The sequence below is a fragment of the Truncatella angustata genome, assembly GCF_020726525.1.
Source record: "Truncatella angustata strain MPI-SDFR-AT-0073 chromosome Unknown BKA67scaffold_9, whole genome shotgun sequence".
In the NCBI taxonomy this organism is placed as follows: Eukaryota; Fungi; Ascomycota; class Sordariomycetes; order Amphisphaeriales; family Sporocadaceae; genus Truncatella; species Truncatella angustata.
In genome coordinates, this window is record NW_025763389.1 from 1,851,180 (window position 1) to 1,871,328 (window position 20,149).

The following is a 20,149-nucleotide window of genomic DNA, read 5'->3' on the forward strand; positions in this document are numbered from 1 at the left end:
GGGAACTCCTCGAAGGAGATCCTCACCGGAGCCCGAAGCTTTTGATGGACACTCAGGCTTCCAGACCGAGAAACCAAGATTTAACGGGACTGTGAAGATTTTGGTGTATGACATGTTGGCCAGTCATATCACAGGAGCCGTACCATGCCGAGGATGATCTTCGTGCCCAATAAAATACTGCAACTCTGAACTCTAGTGCGGCAAAATCATAACTAGGGTGTTCTCAGGGCAAAGATTTGGCTGACAGCGCACTGCTCATACGATCATCAAGAGACAGCGACTGGCACATGTCCAAGCAACAGCTCCTCATGTAAAAAGTGATTTAAGATCGGCCCGGAAGTAAGTCGCCAGAGCTTGGCCTGCTTGGACTTCGTTCGAGCTCAACGATGTGTTAAAAGTCTGATCTTTTCTCTGAGGGTACCCCTTGCCTAACTGCCCGATCCTCAGCACGATCTTCAGTGACACCGATGGAACCGAAAATCTTGATAGCAGCTCATACAAGGTTTACCCAAGAGTACTCGGATTGTTAAGCTTGCATCCGACTGATGCCAGGTTGAGGCTGTGACTGGTGGTGGTTTTGTAAAGATGAAGTGAGAAAGAGCTGTCCCTTGAAGATCCCTTCCAGGATCAACCTTTTACATGGTAGTAGCGGTTGGGCAGAAGGAAAGACAACCTAGCCCAAACAATTTGGCTAAAGCTTTGTCAGGTGAGAAACGGGACCCGAAACCTTCTCACCGAGACTATTGCATGTAACTACTTCGCTTGTAGAATGTTTGCCGCTTTCCTAGGCAGGGCGATGCTGATAGTCTACGTCCTTGACTGGGAATGGCCTAGTTTGAAGTGCGACTAGGTGAGGCAATTATGATGGTCCCAACGGTCGTACACGGGCCCTGCTGCACATAGTAGCTGCGTTATGATGGACAGTACTGTGCAGAATCAAGTACGTATCGCAAAGAGGGGGGGAAGACGAAGCATTAGACTCTGTGTCCTGTGGGGTGACCCGTGTTCTAGAAATTTTGTCGAAACGGCAGCGCCCATGGAGATGCGTAAGGAAACCCACGCGCCATGGGGATATGCTCCATACATGTTCTATGACAATCCAAAACATCCAAGATTTGCCACAGCTGGATCAATGAAGTTGGGCGTCCATGGGGCTCATGTAATTTTCGTTACGGATATTTCGTAACGCACTATCAAGCCGCGTAAAAGCAGAGCAGGTGCAATTAATCCAGCAAATTCTCGAGCATGAGAAGTGAGACTCGTCCAACTACAATAGTACGTGCAAGCAGTAATTTTTCTTCTTTCTTTTTCCTTTCTAATAAGTGGTTCTACGCTTGTCAAGCTGGGCGGATCTTCTAAAAGTTAGCGATTGGGTTGGGCGCTAACATGATCGAAGCCCAAAGCCGAACTGGGGTTGTTCAACAGGCGCTCCCTAGATATCCTTGCAGCTCATTGAATGTGGTAATACTTGAGATGGAGACAGTTCAGATTAAGGCGGACCCAAGGGAGGAACCGTAACCAGCAACTTGTCCCTTTGAAGCGATACTGTAGTTGCGATGCTTGTACAGTAGGAAGGGAATTGAACAAATCCGCTTCAACCCCAAACGGTTGAGGAAGTCGCTAGGTTTATTAATAGTCTGCTGTTAGCTGAGAGGATTTTGGCAGTGACGGTTAGTGCAGTACCAAAACTACTACCCGGCGTCCATGATCTACTATATCTCTTGTAAGTCCGCAACATAGGATGGTGTCGTCGCCTTACTCTGCGGATTCGCGTAGCCACACCCGCAGAATCTTCCCGAGGGATATGTTGTCGTCGCTGCAGCTGCAGCGCTGTGCTGAGCTGAGCCGTGCTGACATTGGTGCTCGTTACACAGCGGACTCTTGGTAGAGTAGTCGACAGCACTAAGGTCAGGCCGAGAAGGGACCCAAACAACTCGACATGCCAAACTAAGAGAAAGACTATGATACGTTGCACAGGCACAGTTGGTAGAGAAACAGGCCGATCCAAATTGACGGCGGCAGAATTGAGTTCCGTTTCGATGGCTTGACGGAATTACTTGTTGCTGATCACCACCCAAGTCGCCGTGAGACGAGCACTAAAGAGGAATAGAGGCTTGTAAAGTGGTTGTCTTTAGTGCTGTGACGGTCCTTCGGGAACTCAGCCCAGGCTTACAAGCGTCCCGGTGCGCCGTACTCACCCCTGCACCTTTAACGGACTGACGCAATACACCACATGCTTTGTTCCCTTCCTTCCTTTCCCTCTCCCAGGGATCTAATATCTCATGGCTCTGCTGAAACGGACGTCATCGCGTAATCTCCCCAAAGTCCATTCCCGTCTCCATCCCAAAGGCTTGGGTTGCTTGTCCCGTCCGTGCTACCGTTGACATCGATTACCCCTCCACTTGCAAAGCCCCTGCTGAGCCAGGGAGATTCCCGTTGTGCCCTTCCCCCACTCTGTATGCAGAAGCCTTTTCCTGCACTTGCGCTCGCACGAGAAGCGAGCACGAGATAACCTGCTGGTACTGCTCTACATTTCTGCCAAACTGGTCGCGCCTCTGGACTTTCCACAAGTTTTGCTTGTTCGGCTGGTCTTTTCGTGTATCTCTTTCATGGACCGTGAGGGTTCAAATATCTACTAGTTTAGCATCTTCGCTACCCATCTGTATCTACCTGTATCTATCTGTACCTATCCGGCGGCATTGCAACATTAACCGTCCACTAATACGGACGACACTTACAACGAGGGAACGCAGAGCGCCGACCTGCCCGCAGTTCGCAGAATCCCAACAACCAATACTTTCCAGGCAAAGCTCTCGTCTCGACGTTCAAGTGGTCTTGGAGTGGTCAACCTGACGATATTTTGGTTGCCGAACTCTTATTTTGCACTACGCCTATGAGACAGCTTGGTAGGGCTGGCATCGCACCACCTGGCACACACGACATCCGCTGCAGTTTCCAGTGCTCGCTGTTTGTCTGGTGTCATCTCTCACATCTCGAGGGAGTCTTTTGAGCAGAACAACGTCCATACACTGAGACCTGCATCACGAAAGGTCTCGTCTCGTTGTACTCGCTGAGCGTGGTTCGAAACACTCGAACGAGTCTCATCGCGGCTTAGTGGCCCCATCTCCCCTTCGCGCGTGCAATCGCCATCTGCAGCCCGACTGCAATACTGCGTCGGTGCCGTACGTACTTTGTACGTGCAGTGCGTGCGGCCACTTTTCTACCCCACGATAGGCTGGACCCCTACCGCCTTATTGGGTTTCGACCTGCTTCGACGGCACTTGGAAACTCGACGTTGAAGTGCTAAGAAATCAAATTTCCACTCCATCTTGAGCAATACCGCAGCTGGGAAACAAAGCTGCGTCAAAGTCTCGGCGCTTGTAACTCCCTTCTCAACGACGTATAGCGCCACAACTCCTTATGACACAATAATCACCTACTTCTCGCCCCCACGACACGAGATACTATCGCGCACGTATCTGACGCTTCAACTTACGACTTAGCGCACGTGTGGCGTTTTGGTTTGTGTGAGAACGCACAACAAGGTCCCGCTCTCAGGCTGACTGTTCGGTCACCAGTTGAGCTCAGCTTATTGAATTCCTGTCTGAACCCCTCATCCGAGGGCTCATTCGAGTCACCCCCCTCCAAGACAAGATAAGACAAGACAAGACAAAACAAGACAATTTTACTCACAGCCACTCATGAAAGTCGAAGTCGTTGCGTCGCCGAATCAGTCGCCGTACATATTTAATCATTCAATGGCGGACCATCGATACCGGCCGTCAGGGTCGGGGCGACGATCCCCTACGTTTAATCCAGCCCGGGCTTCTTTGCCCGTAGGCGTTGGCTACAATTCACTCTACAACGGGGACCTCCACGCCGTTCCAACGGGCCGGTACGATGCCGCAGTTCCTCGACGCACTGGCGACCACCATCATCGCCCCGCGACAACTACGATTACAACCTATAACGTTACGAAGGAACCTATTTCACGAACCACCAGCCTACGCGATCCTAGCCGGACTCGGCACCGGTCATCAACGATTGATACCGGCTCGGTTAAGCCCATCATCGTAACTACAAACCACAGTCGCCCTCACAATAGCAACACTCCGTCCACGCATACTTCTTCTAGCACATCGCGGAGACCTGAAAGTCCAAGTAGAGACCCCTACAGGTCTAGCGAGGAGACCTATTACACTCAGCCAGCATCTTCAATCCGATCCCGTAGCCACCAACGACATCACAGCGCAAACTATGAGCAGGACGATTTCTACCGAATGAGAGAGCGGATGGGGGGCAATGACCGCCTTCATACCCCTGCAAGACCCCACAGCCGGCAAGGCATGTACGCCAATAATCCGAGGGCCAGCGCCACCGGTTTTGCGGAAGACTATGAATATACCAAGCCAAGTGACCTGGCCAGATACGATCTGGATCATGACCGGCCTCGCAGCCGGGCTGGTCGTCGTGATAGTTTCGACCGTGGCGCAAACTATTATCGACCGTCCGTCAACGTGGTGACGAACGAGGTCGTGAGCCGCCCCGAACGTCGAGCACCCCCTACCTCCGGTGCACTCGATAGGTACAACAAAAACGCCGCGGCCGGTATATATGAGCGAGGGTCTGTGGCAATGCCCGCCCTGCCACCCTCTGTGCCGGCTGCACCACCAGTTGACCCTGCCCGGAGGTCGGGTCTACTCGACCCACCAGCTAGTCCTTCGGTTGATCGGCGAAGTAGCACACGTCCTCGCCCTATCTCGCTGTATCAGGACCCTGCTCCTCGCACGGATGATCTATCGTATCGTCCCCGCGATGAAAGCGTTCTTAGGGACCGCCGCGAGCGTGATCGTGGAGAGGAAATCTACCGCGATGACGCAGTTGCATCACGGGGTTTTGGGCTTCGCCCAGAACTATTGGACCAAGGCGAACACCGTCGTCCCATCGAGCCAGAGCGGCGAGACTTTGACGAGCATCGCTCGCGTAGGGATTACGAGCCTCGTGAACCGAAGCGTAGATCGGACGAAGATCTTGACAAACTGCGAGGTCGCCACGAGCTAAGACCATCTGAAGCCAGAGAGAGACCTCGCGTTGAGGAGAGCAGAGAGCGTAAGGATAATAAAGGCGACAAGATGCGTGACAAGGTTGTTGCAGGATTGGGCGTCGCCGCCGCCGCAATTGGACTCGGTGCAGGCAAAGAAAAGGAGAAAGAAGAAAAAGATGTTCGCGTATCTCCCCGGCGACGAAGGGACTCTGAGCTCGCCGAGCCAGAGCCTCTCGGGTCACGTGCCGCAGATCGCTATAAACCACGCGATGCAGACATCGAACGAAGATCTTCCCCACGTGAGGATCCTGTCGTGGTAGAGCGACGTGGGTCTCCAAAGGAACGCTCTGATCGACGAGAAGAATCTGTTTCTCGTGATCGCGAGAGAGAGCGCGAGAAAGAGCGCGAACGCGAACGCGAACGTGACAGAGAGCGCGAAAAGGAGCGCCAAAGGGAGAAGGAGCGTGAGCGAGAGCGAGAGAGAGATCGTGAGCGGGAAAGAGAACGAGAAATTGATCGGGAGCGAGACCGTAGTCGACGTGATACAGAAGCCAAACTTACCGGCGTGAAATCAAACACGAGGGACGTCTCACCTCATTCGGATGATTCAGCCGCCGGGGCTAGTCGTCGGCGTCATCGTGCTTCTACCTTCGATCCTACTGACACCAAGGGGCTGATGGACTTGAAGGCCGAGCTGGCCGCTATAGACCATGAGAAGCCCAAGGAGAAGGAAAGGCCGACTGCTAGAGGCCGGGAAGCTGAGACTGTCATCCCAGCAGGGCCTGATAGGCAAACCGCCTCAGGTCGAGAACGATCGCGTGGCCGGGATGATTCTCGATCGCGTCATCGGGACGAGTCTCGCAGCCGGGAATTGGCTCTAGTCGACGCTGAGCAGAAGCAAGTCCGCGTTGTATCACCACCACGCGACAAGAAGGACGAGAAGCCAATCAAGGGCATCTTGAAGCAGCCTACATCACAATTTCCTGAGGAGAACAATCCGGTTCGCGAAGGTGTTGCACCCCATAAAGATGACAAGACCAAAAAGGATGTACCCCAGGGTGCTCGTTGGACCAAGATCAATCGTCGAATGGTCAACCCCGAAGCCTTGACAATCGGAAAGGAGCGGTTTGAGGTGCGTGATGACTTTGTCATCGTGCTTCGTGTTCTGAGCAAGGAGGAAATCCAGGCATACGCCACTGCTACTGCTCAATTGCGAGGTCAGTACATTTCTTGACCGCGAACATTACAGATCCCGTACTAATATCCTAGCAGAGATGCGACGTAAGGAACATGAGCGTGACCAGGGTGACCGTGACTCTGATGATCGTGGTCGTGAGCGCGACGAGGAAGACCGCAGAAGACGTCATCGGCACCGTCGCGAAGAGGAGGAAGGCGCCAGAGACCGTGATGCAGATCGTGACCGTGATCGCCATCGTCGTCAGAGACGTGACGATGAAGTCGAAAAGCCCCTCGCCCTCGAGTACGACGATCACAGCCGTCACCACCATCAGCGTTCTTACCGGGACAGGGACCTGGAGACTATTGCGAGCAGCACTGATGATAGGAGATGAACCTCTTGAAGAGTAATTGGATATTTCATGTTTTGGTTCTGCATTTGGAGCGATATAGAAGGATTTCGGCAATTTTTGACAGAGATACCATAGCATGTACGAGGCAGGGCATTAACAAAAGGCATGTAACTGGGCGATTGAGCGATTATAGTTGAAGTCTAGGGTTAATCTTTTCTTGTTTTGTATGAACAGAGGGCAATGGGAGAAAGTCATGTACGATCTCGTGTCAAATTTTTGGATTGGCCAATGCTAAATACATTTTCCTGGAACGAAACTCATGCTGATATCCATATTATGGATTTATCTATCGTGATGATGTCCCATGTTGTATCAATGACACCAAAAGACTGTTTGCCTTCCTGTGCGGACTCGATCCGAGACCCGGCGTCCGTAGGCATCAATAACCGTACTAAAAGGATGGCCGGCTTCGCATTGGATTACTCCGGAGCAAACGTCGTGCGATCTTGAGGTTCAACGAGGAAACTGTTTGTCCTGTCGGGCAGCATCAGCCCCCTCCCGATCGATCAAACCCCAAGAGGGAGCTCCTAGTCAGAGTATCGTGTATTTGGCGACAAGAGTGAGGGGTGATGTTACACGAGAGACTCCCAGGCGTCTCCTTGGAGTTTGTTTGGCCTGGTCGAATGACCTCGGCTGGGGAGAGCCTTGCCTGCGTGATCCCGTCTTGTGTCTCGGCTGGCGACAAGCACGGCGTTGGTTGTTGGGCGTTGGTTGTTGGGCGTTGGTCGTTGGTCGTTGGTCGTTGATCGTTGGTCGTTGGTCGTTGATCGTTGGTCGCTGGGCCTGATGGTCTTTGCTGGTTCTTGATGTTCCGATGTGACTAGCGGTGTAGAACAAACATGAAAAATTAAGGTCAAGTCAGATGATCCTCATTGATGGGGCGTTGGTAAGCCTTGAAGATGTGGATAGATATTGTTAAGGCCGGAGTTTGGTTCGTTATGTCTGATGTTCACGAGACTTTCAGTAATTTCGGAAACCACTGTGGTCCATTCTAGGCTGGCATGAGTTGTTAGATGCCGAGTCATCTTGTGGAAGCATCTGAGCGACGAGTTTGCTACTGGCTGTGTCTGGTAATAGGTCGAGAGTCATCATCATCAAGTATCAGTGGGTCAATTTTACGAGTGCAAGCAAGAATTTGACCCTTTTTAAAACAATATGGCCTCAGCACGTGGTATTCTCTGCTTTTATTCCCGTTCTTCAAGTGGGTTTCTCTAGATCTAGATACCTTTTTCGTTTTCTGTATCCTCGCAACTCCGTAGTTGGAATATTTCCCCATAGCCTCGTCAATCTCTGCTCCAGTAATCAAGCAGACAGCAACATGCCATCGTCCAGGCTACGGAAGCGACCACGCTTTCGCCGCGGCCGTGGCGACAAGCCAAATTGGAATATCCCCCTCTCTCAACAATTACACAGCCACCAACAACGTATGACTCCTTGGGGCCCTGTCAGCATCAGGACAGTGCAGGACTTTGGACTCCCTTGGCCAGATGGGACCACGACCAACCATCCGAGCACAATATCGCCACCATGTTTTTCACTGCAGTCGCCTTACATGATGGACACGGATTCGCAGCAGTTTCAGCTTTTGGACTACTATCCTTCTCCGCGGCAAGGTTGTTGTTGCTGCTGCTGCTGCTGCTGCTGCTGCTGTTGCTGAAGGTGATTAGGGATGAAACGCCATACTTGGAGATGAGGCCTCTTCGACAAGAGTACACCTTGAGACTCTGAGTTTCTTATTAACGAGCTCCAGTTGCAGCTAGAGACAAGGGGAACATCTTGCTGTTATCTCTATAGTGTTTTGGGGCATTTCGTTGAAGGTGTTTCTTTGGGCTTGAAGATAGGGGAATTGTAGGAACGGGATTGGCATTTCTAATCTTATATGCCGTCCTCAATGAAGCGAATAATATCGATTGGAAGCTAGAATTTGTCAGTGATCATGACTATCTTTTCACACAAAAAGTGGTGACGAGATCAGGGCTACATGGTGGAATCACAGAATGCATGTGTTTATGATCTATTCTCAAAGGAAATTTTGAAGAACTTGGTGATTCCAGTACGATGTCACATCATAGAAAACCAGTAGCTTTGGCACCAGTACTACTATACTACACTATCATCTACGAGACCGGACATCCTCTTGTACACATAGTGAAGCAGACGCTTCGGTTGCTTGGCCTGTGATTACATTGGTCGTGTATCTCTGAGCAGGCTACTCAAATCTGTTTCATAGTACATTTTTCTGGATTTATGAAACGATCATTCCCTCAAAGATGAGACTAGTGTTGGTATCGCGTGTAAATGCTAATGGTCCCTTCTTGAAAGTGATACAAGAGCTATACTCTGTACTCATGCTACTATTCCTACTATGTACGCTCAGCTTGGACCATTTGAACGTGCTGCGCCATACTCGGCCCGAGATTCCCTGCCTCAACGATGTAATCCCTGCTCTGTGGTGGCTTGCTTATTCTATCATTGCAGCACCGACGTCAAATCAGAATAAGATTGATGACATTTAACGACATTTGACATAAGATCTTCGTTTGCTCATCGGTAGCTCGTTTCATCTTCCAATAGAATATGATGCTCGGTCGAACATTTCGCCCGTCTATAATCACATTGATAACAAGTTTCTGAAGCTCGAGCCATACTGCATCAAGATCGCCCGAGTTTCAAATTGTTGTTCATTTCCAAGGATATCATCCAGTACACTTTCGTCCGGTCATTAAACAGAGGCTGTCTTTACATGACTATCGATTTCCCTTTTCGGCCAGCCTTTTCCAAACCCAGTACTCCGTATTAGCAAGCAGAACCCCCACAGCGGATAAGCATGCCTGTTCACAAATTGTGGACATCATCTGGTCCTACTGTAGCGCTCAAATCCCTGAGATGTACGTACCCCCGAATCATGCACGACGTGCTGGTTTTGACAGTCGATAAGCTCCCACACATGAACCGCATCGCCAAAGCACGTATTCTCAGGAACCCCCGAACGCGGCTATGTACAATCTGTCTTGTACAAAGCCTGTGCAGGGGAGGTTCTGCTGACAGACATCGAGTCCAGCTCTCGTGCATAAAGATATGCAGTATTGCCGTAGTACACATGAAGATCCATGAGCTACAAAACAGGTTCAAAAACTGAGGACGCAGTCATCGAGAGCCTCGATAAAGATTTCTGTGACCTCACGCATTGTTGGTTCTGCTGCAGGAACAGTTGGTCCCGAATGCAACGTGATGATTCTATTCCAAACATGATTCTATACACGGCGCGTCATGCGCAGTACCTTGGGTCACTCACGCGTTCGAGACGAACGACCCTCCGGAACTAATTATGATGGCTCGGCCGGTAGGGGGCGTCCCGCTATCACGATAGTCAAGGAACGATACTTCCCAGGCCAAGCCTGGAGCTTTTCGGTACTTGATCCTTCTGGGGACATATCTCGGTGGTTTTAGTAAAGAAAAGCCCATCGAGCTAGGCTGTAGAAGGCAATGTGTCCTCCAGTAAGCTCCAAGGTCCGTACGAGCGAATGGAACGCCACTTGGAACAAAGACTGTGTTGAAAAGAACCAGTAGACACCAGAACCGTGACCAGTTTGCAGTACTCCATACCGGGTGTGCCCACGAAATCAGTAAGGCCAAGCACCAGAAAGCAGGGAATCGGTCAAGAGCGCCACGGGGACACCGCGGCTGCGTGAATGGTGCAGCACCCTCCAAGTTCTGCTTGCGCCGTAGTCCCCATGCCAATGCTCGCTCCCTGCTGGCTGGAAGAAGCCGTTGGGCCCCAGCAAACAAAATGGAGCCAGAGAAAGAATCGAAATGCAAGGCTCAGGAGGATCCTCCCTTGGGAACTCTGGGATCGTTCCCCGCGCTTACGTGGTGGAGGGCTCCCTTGTAAGATGATTTCGTAAACAAGGGTTGCTTTGCTGATGGTGGTTGTAGAGGTGTGAGTGCGTGTGTGTGTGTGTGTGTGTGTGTGTGTGTGTGCCCGCACTCCTGCTCCATCTTGATTTCCACCCCTCCCCTTGGCGAATGGCAGTACTGTGGATATAGGAGGGCCGGGGCTCCCGGTCTCGCTTGACCGGGGGAGCAGTGACTTTTTGCTCGGTAACGAGATCAGTCCCCCTGCTCTCAAGATGCAGAAAGGATTTGTCCTTTGATCATGTTTAAAGAATCTTATCACAGTTCAGGAACAAGCACAATCGCAAAGTTTCAACTTGATGCAATCGAAGTATTCTAGGCCTCGCCGTAGTTTCGTGGTCTTGTTCTGTTTCACAACCTAATTTAGCTGATACACATAATGTGTGATGGACAAGCGACGTTTGTGGCCGGAGAATTTTTGTGTTTCAATTAGCCCGGTTCTGTCAACCCATGTAACTGATATAGTCTAATTCCACTTCCTATAGTTACCTTTTATAAGGCACGCTCATTATCAAACTATTCGGAGGAGGCTACGTCAGGCTATGGGTAGGCTTCGTCATCAATTTTCGAGACACGGCTCCTCAATACTGGTAGATTCATTTCGGCTGCAGAAATATCGGTGATGAGCATAGACTGTCAAGACGCATTGCTGAATAAATGGATCACGGTAGTTGCTGTTGAGGTGGCTCGGGCACGAACCTTGTCCGAGTATACATACAGTCCTGAAAGCCATGCCAACACTGATGCAAATACAACGATAGATCGGGAAGTCGTATTTTAGACGGATCAACGCCTTCCTGCCATAGTACTCAAGTGCGGAGTTGTATCGTTTGCATACATTAATGATGGTAGAGTTGAGACTATGAAAAATTGGACGTCCGTTGTTGACCACCATAGGAACTTTTGATCATGGACCGATGATAGTAATCAGTAAGACATGCCCTGCATAAAAAGATGTGGCCGTTGTTGCCACTGTTATTGCCAAATTTTTATGGTGCTGTCCAACAGGTCTTATGAACAGGTTGCAACCTGTTCACACCGTGCGTTTGCAATTCATAATCTGTAATGAACATTGTTGTTCAAGATTGTCCAGTAAAGCATCAGTGGCAAGTCTTTCAGCTTTGAGGCTTGAGGTCGATTGGATCTCAATTTTTACTTCTAGGTAGTATTGATATGCAGGTAGCGGCTGCAGTTCTGGATATAGTCAGGAAGGGGCAAACATATTCACCCTGCCAGGCCTGCCATATTAGTTTTTGAAGCTTGGGTGTCAACCAGTCATCTTGAATACTGGAAAGTCTATTCGTGGTGGCCAGGTGGCGCAGAAGGTGGTACCGAACATCATCAGAATTGCTTCTTTTGTTGGGGTCGTTCGTGATGCCGTTCACGAGATGGCTGTAGTCTCGGGTAGGCGTCGGATCCGGCGCAAGATATTGCTTTTTAGATATTAGATGACATATTATCGTTAACAACGCTACATGAGCCTGTCGCCAAGATATTTTAGGTAGAAGATACGGTCTTGAATATCGGTGGTTGAAGCTTGGGACTGGAGTTTGAACGAAGTCAAAATTTGTAAAGACATCAAGTCTCGACAAGGAGGAGGTTGATTGCTGCTCAACGGAACATGGCAGACTCGAGTACCCCCTGACCTATTTAAGCTCAACCCCCCCATCTGTCAGGGTTTAGTCTTTGCAGCAAGATCGCTGATATTCAAATGTGGTGACCAGTTTGCCGGAACCTAAACGACTGCATATGTAGACAGCGACCAGGGCTCCTTCTTGGCCGTGAGTGTCTCAGATGGCCTCGTCAACATAAACGGGAAGTCGGGCCAATCTCTCCCAAACGGTTTCACAGCAGCATCGCAAAGAAACTCTTTGGTGCGCAATGCAAGCCCGCTGGCGTCTGGTATGCGTAGCCATGATTTGTCTCCAGGGGTTATCCTGAGTGCCTGGCATTAAGGAACCTCAGCATACTAAGTAGTCGTTGAGACTGAGTAGGACGGCGGCAGCCACAGATCGCACTCTCATTAAAAAACACGTAGAGATACAAGTACCCTAGAAGATAACATCGTATGCACTGTCTCGATCGATCATGAGGGCTGGTGAGGACAATACAGGCGTCGTATCACGAAAACACTACATTTGCGATGTCCCCCCTTGCAAGATATTTGTCCCTTTACGTTCACACCGCAACAGATCACGGTCTAGAACAAAGTCATTTGATTCGCTTCAATGGATTTCCCGTGGCTGCATCTCACCTCAAAAAACGCGTTGCCCACCACTATCGGGCTGCTACAAAAGTCCTTCAAGAGATGCCCACTGGACTTGTGAGTTGTGGAGCAGTAACGAAGGACGTTGCAGCTTCGGGTTCCACATTCGCAAAACGAAAGCTCATTGACGGCGAATGGATTCCAGGCCGGCAATCCTTTACATGCCATCGGGTTCACGAGATTGTGGCGCGAGAGCGAGGGCCTGGAAGCAAAGTGAATAGAATTAGCGGTACCGCACCATCACCGGCACGCTGCCGCGGGCTGCAGGACTTCCTTGAAACCAAAGGAGATGATTGCTCTTTTCGATTAATCTTCCGGGAGTGACGGAAAGAAATAGGACGTACTATGTAAGAGGAATATTGAGCGAGATAACAAGACTTTCCGCAAAGCAGAATATCATACCAATAAGTGGATATGCCAATTACTTCGATAAAGCAAATCCATCTGAACTTGCTAAGCGAGGCACAGATCTGACAGGAACATCCATGTTCGCAGCTAAGTCTCGCACAAGATATGGGTCCAGCTGTGCTAATAACACACCGACAATGACACCATTTTTGCATGCGGTCTAGACTTTTTCATGCTAGAATTACATAGTAAGTACCAAATAAGTGCCAACTGTCGAGTAAGGACCTTGAATCCCTGAAAGCCTTATTTCGGGGAAGTTAACTATGACGAGGCACAAGGCTGTCAACAGTTAGCAGATGGTCAAGAAGGAAGAGGTCATGCCGATCCGCCCGCCTTCATGAGGCCCGACTTGGCGGTGTTCGTGTCAGAACGAATCGCGTGGTTCGGCTCGAAGCTCTAGAAAGTTGGTTCACGTGTATTGCATAATATGAGACTGCTATGCAGTCTCAATGCTCTAAGTCGTCTTTTGAGATAGATCTCGTGGCGCTATTTTTGACTTCGCGACTAGCATTAGAGACCATGTCTCTGCCCATTGCACGTTTTGCGGAAGCATGGCTGCAAGCCCAATACCAGGAAGCAAAGACGGGGGGGGGGGGGGGTTGGTAAATTCCCGAGTTCCTGGCGTCTACAAGGGCATTTCCCCAAGTGGCCGTTGAGAAAAAGAATGGTGCTTGTCTTGCTCGCAAGCTTGTGTGGCCAGCAATTCGTTTTTTAAGACTTGAGCTAGAGTGTGTGAGCAGGAGCGAAGCCAGGATGAGGGATCGATATGCAATCCTGGAAGGTCGAGCAAGCAAGCCATGCCAAAAAGTAGTGCACCCGCTGTTGCTGTCGTACTTGGTACACCCCTTGTTCCTAAAGGTGCATGCCTGCATGCTGCCCAGCTACCTAGTAGGTTACATAGTACCACACACTCTTTTGAAAAGGCGGATAGCTCCCACATTCCTGGTGAGGTTGCAAGTTTTTGCCAGGGTGGCAATTGGGATCACGGAAGGGCAAATGTCTCCTCAGCTCGATCCTTGACCGATTCGCAGTGGGGTTTCAACGTGAAGGGGCAACCAACACAAGCAGTCAATGGTGGGGACGCTGGCACAAATCATAACGCTGGTAGCAGGACAGTGTGGTTGGCAGTCGATGCAATACATACCAAAGCTCTGGAATTGTTGCATTGCCATTGGCGCCAACTGTTTTGTGGGAGGTCTCTAAGGCCGTTGCTTTCCATACGTGATGATTCGTAGCTGGTGTAGTGAGAAGTGCTACTAGCATGATCGTAGCTAATCCACGTTGCGGCAACGTGCGACGGCTCGATCATCAGGCTATTGAGGTAGGGACCACCCCCAGCAAAACCGCTAGTCTCTCGTTAGTTCGCCATGTCAGTTTACAATAGTGAGATCTGCTGTGATGGCTTTGCAAGTTTGCTTTCCTTTCGATGTTGTGGAATCTATCATCTGGCGACTCGCTGCAGCTTCTTCGTACGTAGGCTTGTATGTCAGTATCGACGGTTCAATTGCAATAAGATCGGTATAACATTAATTTATTCGGTGCCCCTCACTGCGGGATGAGGTTTAGCGCTGTGTTTAAATTCCCATCAAGTTTGTGCCCAAGATTGTGATCTCGAAGAACCCTAAAGCAACCAAGATTAATGGTTCACGATGTTTGCAATTGTGCATCTCACTTTTGCTGGCAAACGCCAGGGTAGATCTGCCGGTCAAGGATTGATGCAGGCACTACATCGTGCGTCTTGTTAACGGCTCTTGGCAGGCAGTGGCCGCTGTAAAATACACTTGGAGCATATTTAAACTTGATTTATACACAAATGTGACTCCACAGAACAGCAACATGCGCTGGTTTGAGGACTTGCGAATTTGAGAGATTCTCTCATCGTTAGACAAGCAGCGCAGCGCCGTGAACAGAACCTGGCAGTTTCAACTCCTCGATTCAAGACAATTGATGGGGCAAGGCGGGAAGCAGGGCCTAAATGCCTGCACGCCATTCCCATTAGCGTTTAGAGCGAGGAAGACATCTTTAGAATATTAATAGCACATCTTGGTACCAAGTAGTCACGTTCATCAGCAGGCTTGTGTCTCAAGACAGTTGTGGTTACAGTAGCTATGGCACTATGCGTTCCAGAACCAATCCGAAAGAAGGGATCAGAGCATCGCGCTGAAAACACAATGTCATAATGCACTTTCTCGCGCCCTCGCTTAAACTCGAGTCCCAAATCTACGGTTCGAGGAAGCAAGCTGCAGGCTGGACTGTTCTTGAACAGGAAGGTGCTATACTGGATGGATGCGAATGCCTACAGCTGCGATATAGATGACGCAGCTATGCTACAGTAGCAACAACATGTACTCAGAACATACCTAAGGTCACATGCCACATCCTACGTGACTATCCTGTACCGGACTGTGTTCGCCAACGGGAGTATGTATTTTTTGCAGTCAATGGGGCCTGGCACTGATGTTCCGAAGTACCTGATTTTAGTGTCACGCTGAGCGCCGCCCTCACGGTCAAAGGCGAGCGGCTATGGTCTAAAAGCAGAAATAGTCATCTCCGCACGTGCATGTGCAACTCTTCAAGCCGCAACATCATTGACGGGATTCTGCTGGCTTACGAGTCGCCTAAAATTACAAGAAATATTGACGTCGGAGAAATTGTTTTCGTCATTAGAGAGTCAGGCGACAAGTTCGAGTTCGATACTACGTGAGATCAACCCGCGTAACATCAATTGTATACCCTAGAATGCGATTGGCGGCCCCCAGTAATGTGGGCTGTATGCGTTCATCGGGAGGGAACACCACCGATCAGAACAAAACACATCCACCGCCGGTGTCCGAACTGTTTTTGTCATATGTCAACCGAGGTGCAAAGCCCTTTAGGATACTGTAGCAGCCATCGGCCGCTTTACTTAGAACCACGCCGTCCCGTTCGCCATGTTCCCTCACCGGTCATTAGGCTGAGACAGCCTGGACGAAGCGTATCCAGCTGTCTCAACTAGAAACAAGCGTAACAACTTAGTAAGATCAACAATTCTGTCATATTAACCAAGCATGCAATCATGTAGGCGCGAGCCGCATGTAGAACAAGACGTATGCCACAACGTAACTTGATGGCGTTCTTCATACCGGGTACCGCTCATCGACTAGACACTGATATCGTCATAGCATTCAGACTGTGCAACGGGACCCAATACAGTAATATTCTTTGAAGCCCGCCAGGAAATGTTGTACCATCTCATGTTTCTGCCCGGACATGTAACATTGGCTAAGCAGAGAGCGTATTTTGACCAAGGAATCGCTGCTATAACCTGTGTCACACGCACTGATGCTAGAATTCGTTTTTCATGACAACCATGAATTTACTATAAAGATAATCGGAGTGCATGTCCAGCGACCTTTTGTGGCCCATCCGGTCACATCTATCAGCGCTGATAAGTAGTGAGGCAACACCCACGCAGCACACGCCGCCGCCTGGGGTGGTGTATGCCGGCATCAGAATCTATGTAGGGGGTTAACTTAGTTCTAATGCAAAGTACTATCTCAAGTACTTTAGCTAAGAGGCAATATCCGGTACCACGCCTGCCACGTTAGTTGATTGGCGTACTTGGTATAGTTTGTGTCCACATTCCTTCCCGACGAACCGCGCTATGCAGTATTCGTTACTGGTGCGTGGGGAGAGTTATTTTGCGTTTTATCAATGAGTTATGGGATTGACATGATGGAATTGGTCGTCAATCGTCTCGTCTGCATAATCCTGCAGAAGATCGCAATTGTGGTGTCATACGAATTCCCAGCACGTACCAACGGCAATTCCAGTCTGCTGGTAACTGAAGTGTACCTGCGGCGAAGGGTCTTCCGTATTGAGCTTGGTTTTGTCTACCTAATCTCGAAGTTTGGAAGAGAAGCTGTCCTTGTTCATGTCGTTCTGCATTAGTGATATTTCCACTGACCCAAGTCTCTGTTATTCCCTGTTAGGTGGACATGGGTTAGCCCGAACATGGTCTCGTCCCCACTGCCGTGTGTCTCTGGGACTGTAAGCTCCCGCGCTTCGATGGTGTTTCTTGCCTTGACTTGATGAACATGTAGACAGCGCATGAGCGCAGATCATGCAGAATACTACCCTCTCTGAACGCTCTACATAGCTACTCTCGCATAGGTCTAATCGGCACAATTCAACTGGCCACATGGCAAGTCTTGAAAGTTCCAAGATTGGCTTTGAATTACATGGTAAACCCATTGGCTCTAGTCTAGACTAAGGCTGGACCGAGCATGGCAATTTTTTCGTACTGTATGGACAACTAGAAGATTGTGAGTACATACTGTCTGTAGTGAGGGCAATAGTGTCTTTATTTCTGGGAATTCGCGTCCGGCACAAAACTCAAAGCTGTGGCTTCCCTGCAGGTTTCTGCGATTGGGACGGGACCGTTTACCTTGCCCCTGCGCCTTGCCTCTTCAGCACCTTGCAGCGGCGTGGGAGTCGTGGGCCCCCCCCCTGACATTACATGCCCAAGCCCGCTTCTGCTTCTGCTTCTGCGCAGGCCTGCTCGGGTCTTTCCCTCCACTACAAATGACCCGTTCTTGCTTGACTTTCCTTCTCAACGGCTGCTGGTGCGCCTCCACTGACCACGGTCCCTTGTCCTGCTTTCTTGTCATCCTGGTCCATCTTTCGACTTTCAACATCCAAACATCACAGCCACGCGAATCAGGATATCAGAGTTGCAAAGCGTTTCTCGAACATCAGAGCCTACTGCTCGATTCTAAGACCGCTCTACCCAAAGACTTTTCCTATTTGTCTTCAAACCTTGGCCAAAAACCTTCTCGTTGCGAAGTCACCAAGTTGGCCGTCACATATCGCTTCGCGCATCTGAATGGTCATATAAGTTGTCGCTGCAATCCTAAAACATTAAGCACCGCCGCTCGTCTTGGAAGCTGTTACTTGTCGCGTCGCGTCGCTCGACCACCTGATGTATCAGAATCTTCACATCTCCTGGTCATTTCTCGAACGTCACTAAATACAGGAAAGTTTGCAAGGTGAGTCGAAACTATCCCGAGAGCCTACACTGTCTCCAGCGATACACAGTTCTAGCTACATCTTGTCTTGCAATATCTGAGCCTAATACCCCCATGTCCCCATCGACTTTGGCACTTATCTCCATGCCTGCCATGATCAATCTTACACATCTATAATCATTCGAGTACCGGCTCCAAGTATTGACATGAGTCTAGGTTGAGCGCAACCCTACGTAAACTGTGTCCAGCCCAACTTAAATATATCGTTTTTCGACCTTGATCGTACGCACAGAGTGACGCAGATTTAGAATCTACTTAGATCTCCTAGTCTTCAGGTATGTGGGAACGGCTCATGCTAACACACTGTTTCCTTTTTCCCGTAACCACATGCGCAAGTCTCAGCGTTTGTCGAATTTGAAGCATGGCGCGGTCCGTCCACGCGCTCGCCACGAGTTTTTGCACCTCAAGGTCTCACTTATTCCGCAAGCCATGCGGTTAGTGGAATTGCACTCCAAAGATTCAGTAGAGCTTTAGCACCATGGCAATGAGATGGAGCTTGTCTTCATCTGGTTGCTAATGTGTACAGTGTTAGGATCATTCCTATGTCGAATTGTCTTTCTTCTTTCCCGCCGCGTGCTCTGGTTCTCAGACTCTAATGTTCTATGGCAGCATCCAGTTGTAGTTGCAACTAAGTTCGTCATTGTGAACGGTCATCCCTGCAGGCCTTCCCGTTACCGTCACTGAACCCCTGAGGGTCTGAAGTTTCCCCACGACGAAGCCGCGGCTAGTCGTCTTTACAGATCACCTACCAGCAAGATTATACGACAACACAAGACCAGATAAACAAACGGGACGGATTCGGTTTAATTCAACCCCAGCTGTTGACGGCATTTGTGCGAGAAGAACACAGGCTTGTTTCGACATCTGTCGAGCGCTATCTTATATCAGCGCAGCGTCCTCAACTTTCAAAAGAAAGATATCACACGACGGGACCATCCAAACACTTCCCAGTTTGACTACGACTTCTATCTAGTCTAGTGTCAACTGGAATAAGCTGCTCAATTCGATTTCCCAGGAGCCAGCAAAACCACGCATGCAGGCCGCTCATCCAAAAACTCCAAAATTGTAAGTATGCATTTTGTGCATTTATATAACACTCCGAAACGCCACATCCTTCGTTTATATACCACTGCCAGTGGTAGAGTCGTGTGTTTTGTCATGGTCATCCTACCAGTCATCGTCCCAGTGGCACACTTCAAAGCCCCCAGCTTGGAGATCTAGCCGGCTATATCGCAACATGGTTTCCTTTCACCCTGGTAGCTATGCAGTAACCCATCCACACCACCCCAGCTGTCTTATCCTTGCCTCCTTCCATGGGCTCTGTGTGGATTACCAATTAGTCACCCCTTGACAGTTTCCCGAGGCCTTTCACGGCCCGTCATTCTTACTTGCACAATCACTCTGCACCCAGGTTTGCACCGAATCATGTATATACATACTGGATCAGACCCCAACCCAAGTGCCCTGGCTCTTACAGATTACCACTCTTTTCCCAGCATGTTGGAAACGCTGCATCCTTGCGTCACTAACACCATTGGCATGCGATAGCCCTCCTCTTGCTTTCCTCACGCAACGGTATATTCCCCATGTCGTGTCAAGTAGCATCTTGTTCTATAGTTCGGCGATGCATCTTGGGAACAACTTCTAATTGGAATGGCCTTTCTAACTTCATGTGACAGGACTCTCTCTTAATCAACTTGCAGCTGCACGGCCGAAATCGATTTCAACCCTCTCTCCTCGTAACAATCAAGCTCAAAAGAGACGCCGTACCTTTTGCGACGTCACATTGAGGCCAGCTGCACGCGACAACCCAACTCTTCTAGCTTGACAAGGCCTTGCATGCAATAACTGCAAGAATCGT

The 20,149-nt window shown here is 49.8% G+C and overlaps 3 protein-coding genes across 3 annotated transcripts; all 3 read left to right on the forward strand.

The window, feature by feature from the left end:
• Nucleotides 1-3,758: 3,758 nt before the first annotated feature.
• On the forward strand, nt 3,759-6,615 carry BKA67DRAFT_663437 (uncharacterized protein; the record flags this gene model as incomplete). Its single annotated transcript, XM_046108182.1, has 2 exons — nt 3,759-6,261; nt 6,317-6,615. 2 exons carry the CDS (start codon nt 3,759-3,761, stop codon nt 6,613-6,615), a joined length of 2,802 nt encoding a protein of 933 aa, XP_045953604.1.
• An 8,786-nt stretch (nt 6,616-15,401) lies between these two features.
• BKA67DRAFT_695546 (uncharacterized protein) lies at nt 15,402-16,098 on the forward strand (the record flags this gene model as incomplete). Its single annotated transcript, XM_046109308.1, has 2 exons — nt 15,402-15,492; nt 15,691-16,098. 2 exons carry the CDS (start codon nt 15,402-15,404, stop codon nt 15,924-15,926), a joined length of 327 nt encoding a protein of 108 aa, XP_045953605.1. The 3' UTR covers nt 15,927-16,098.
• A 1,544-nt stretch (nt 16,099-17,642) lies between these two features.
• Nucleotides 17,643-18,418, forward strand: BKA67DRAFT_426108 (uncharacterized protein). Its single transcript, XM_046096839.1, has one exon. The coding sequence runs from the start codon at nt 17,786-17,788 to the stop codon at nt 18,251-18,253; it is 468 nt and encodes a 155-aa protein (XP_045953606.1). The 5' UTR covers nt 17,643-17,785; the 3' UTR covers nt 18,254-18,418.
• The last annotated feature ends 1,731 nt before the right edge of the window (nt 18,419-20,149 follow it).

What these genes read in the sequence shown, in the direction of transcription:
- BKA67DRAFT_426108 (XM_046096839.1), top strand. Translation starts at nt 17,786, where the DNA reads ATGACCCGTTCTTGCTTGACTTTCCTTCTCAACGGCTGCTGGTGCGCC.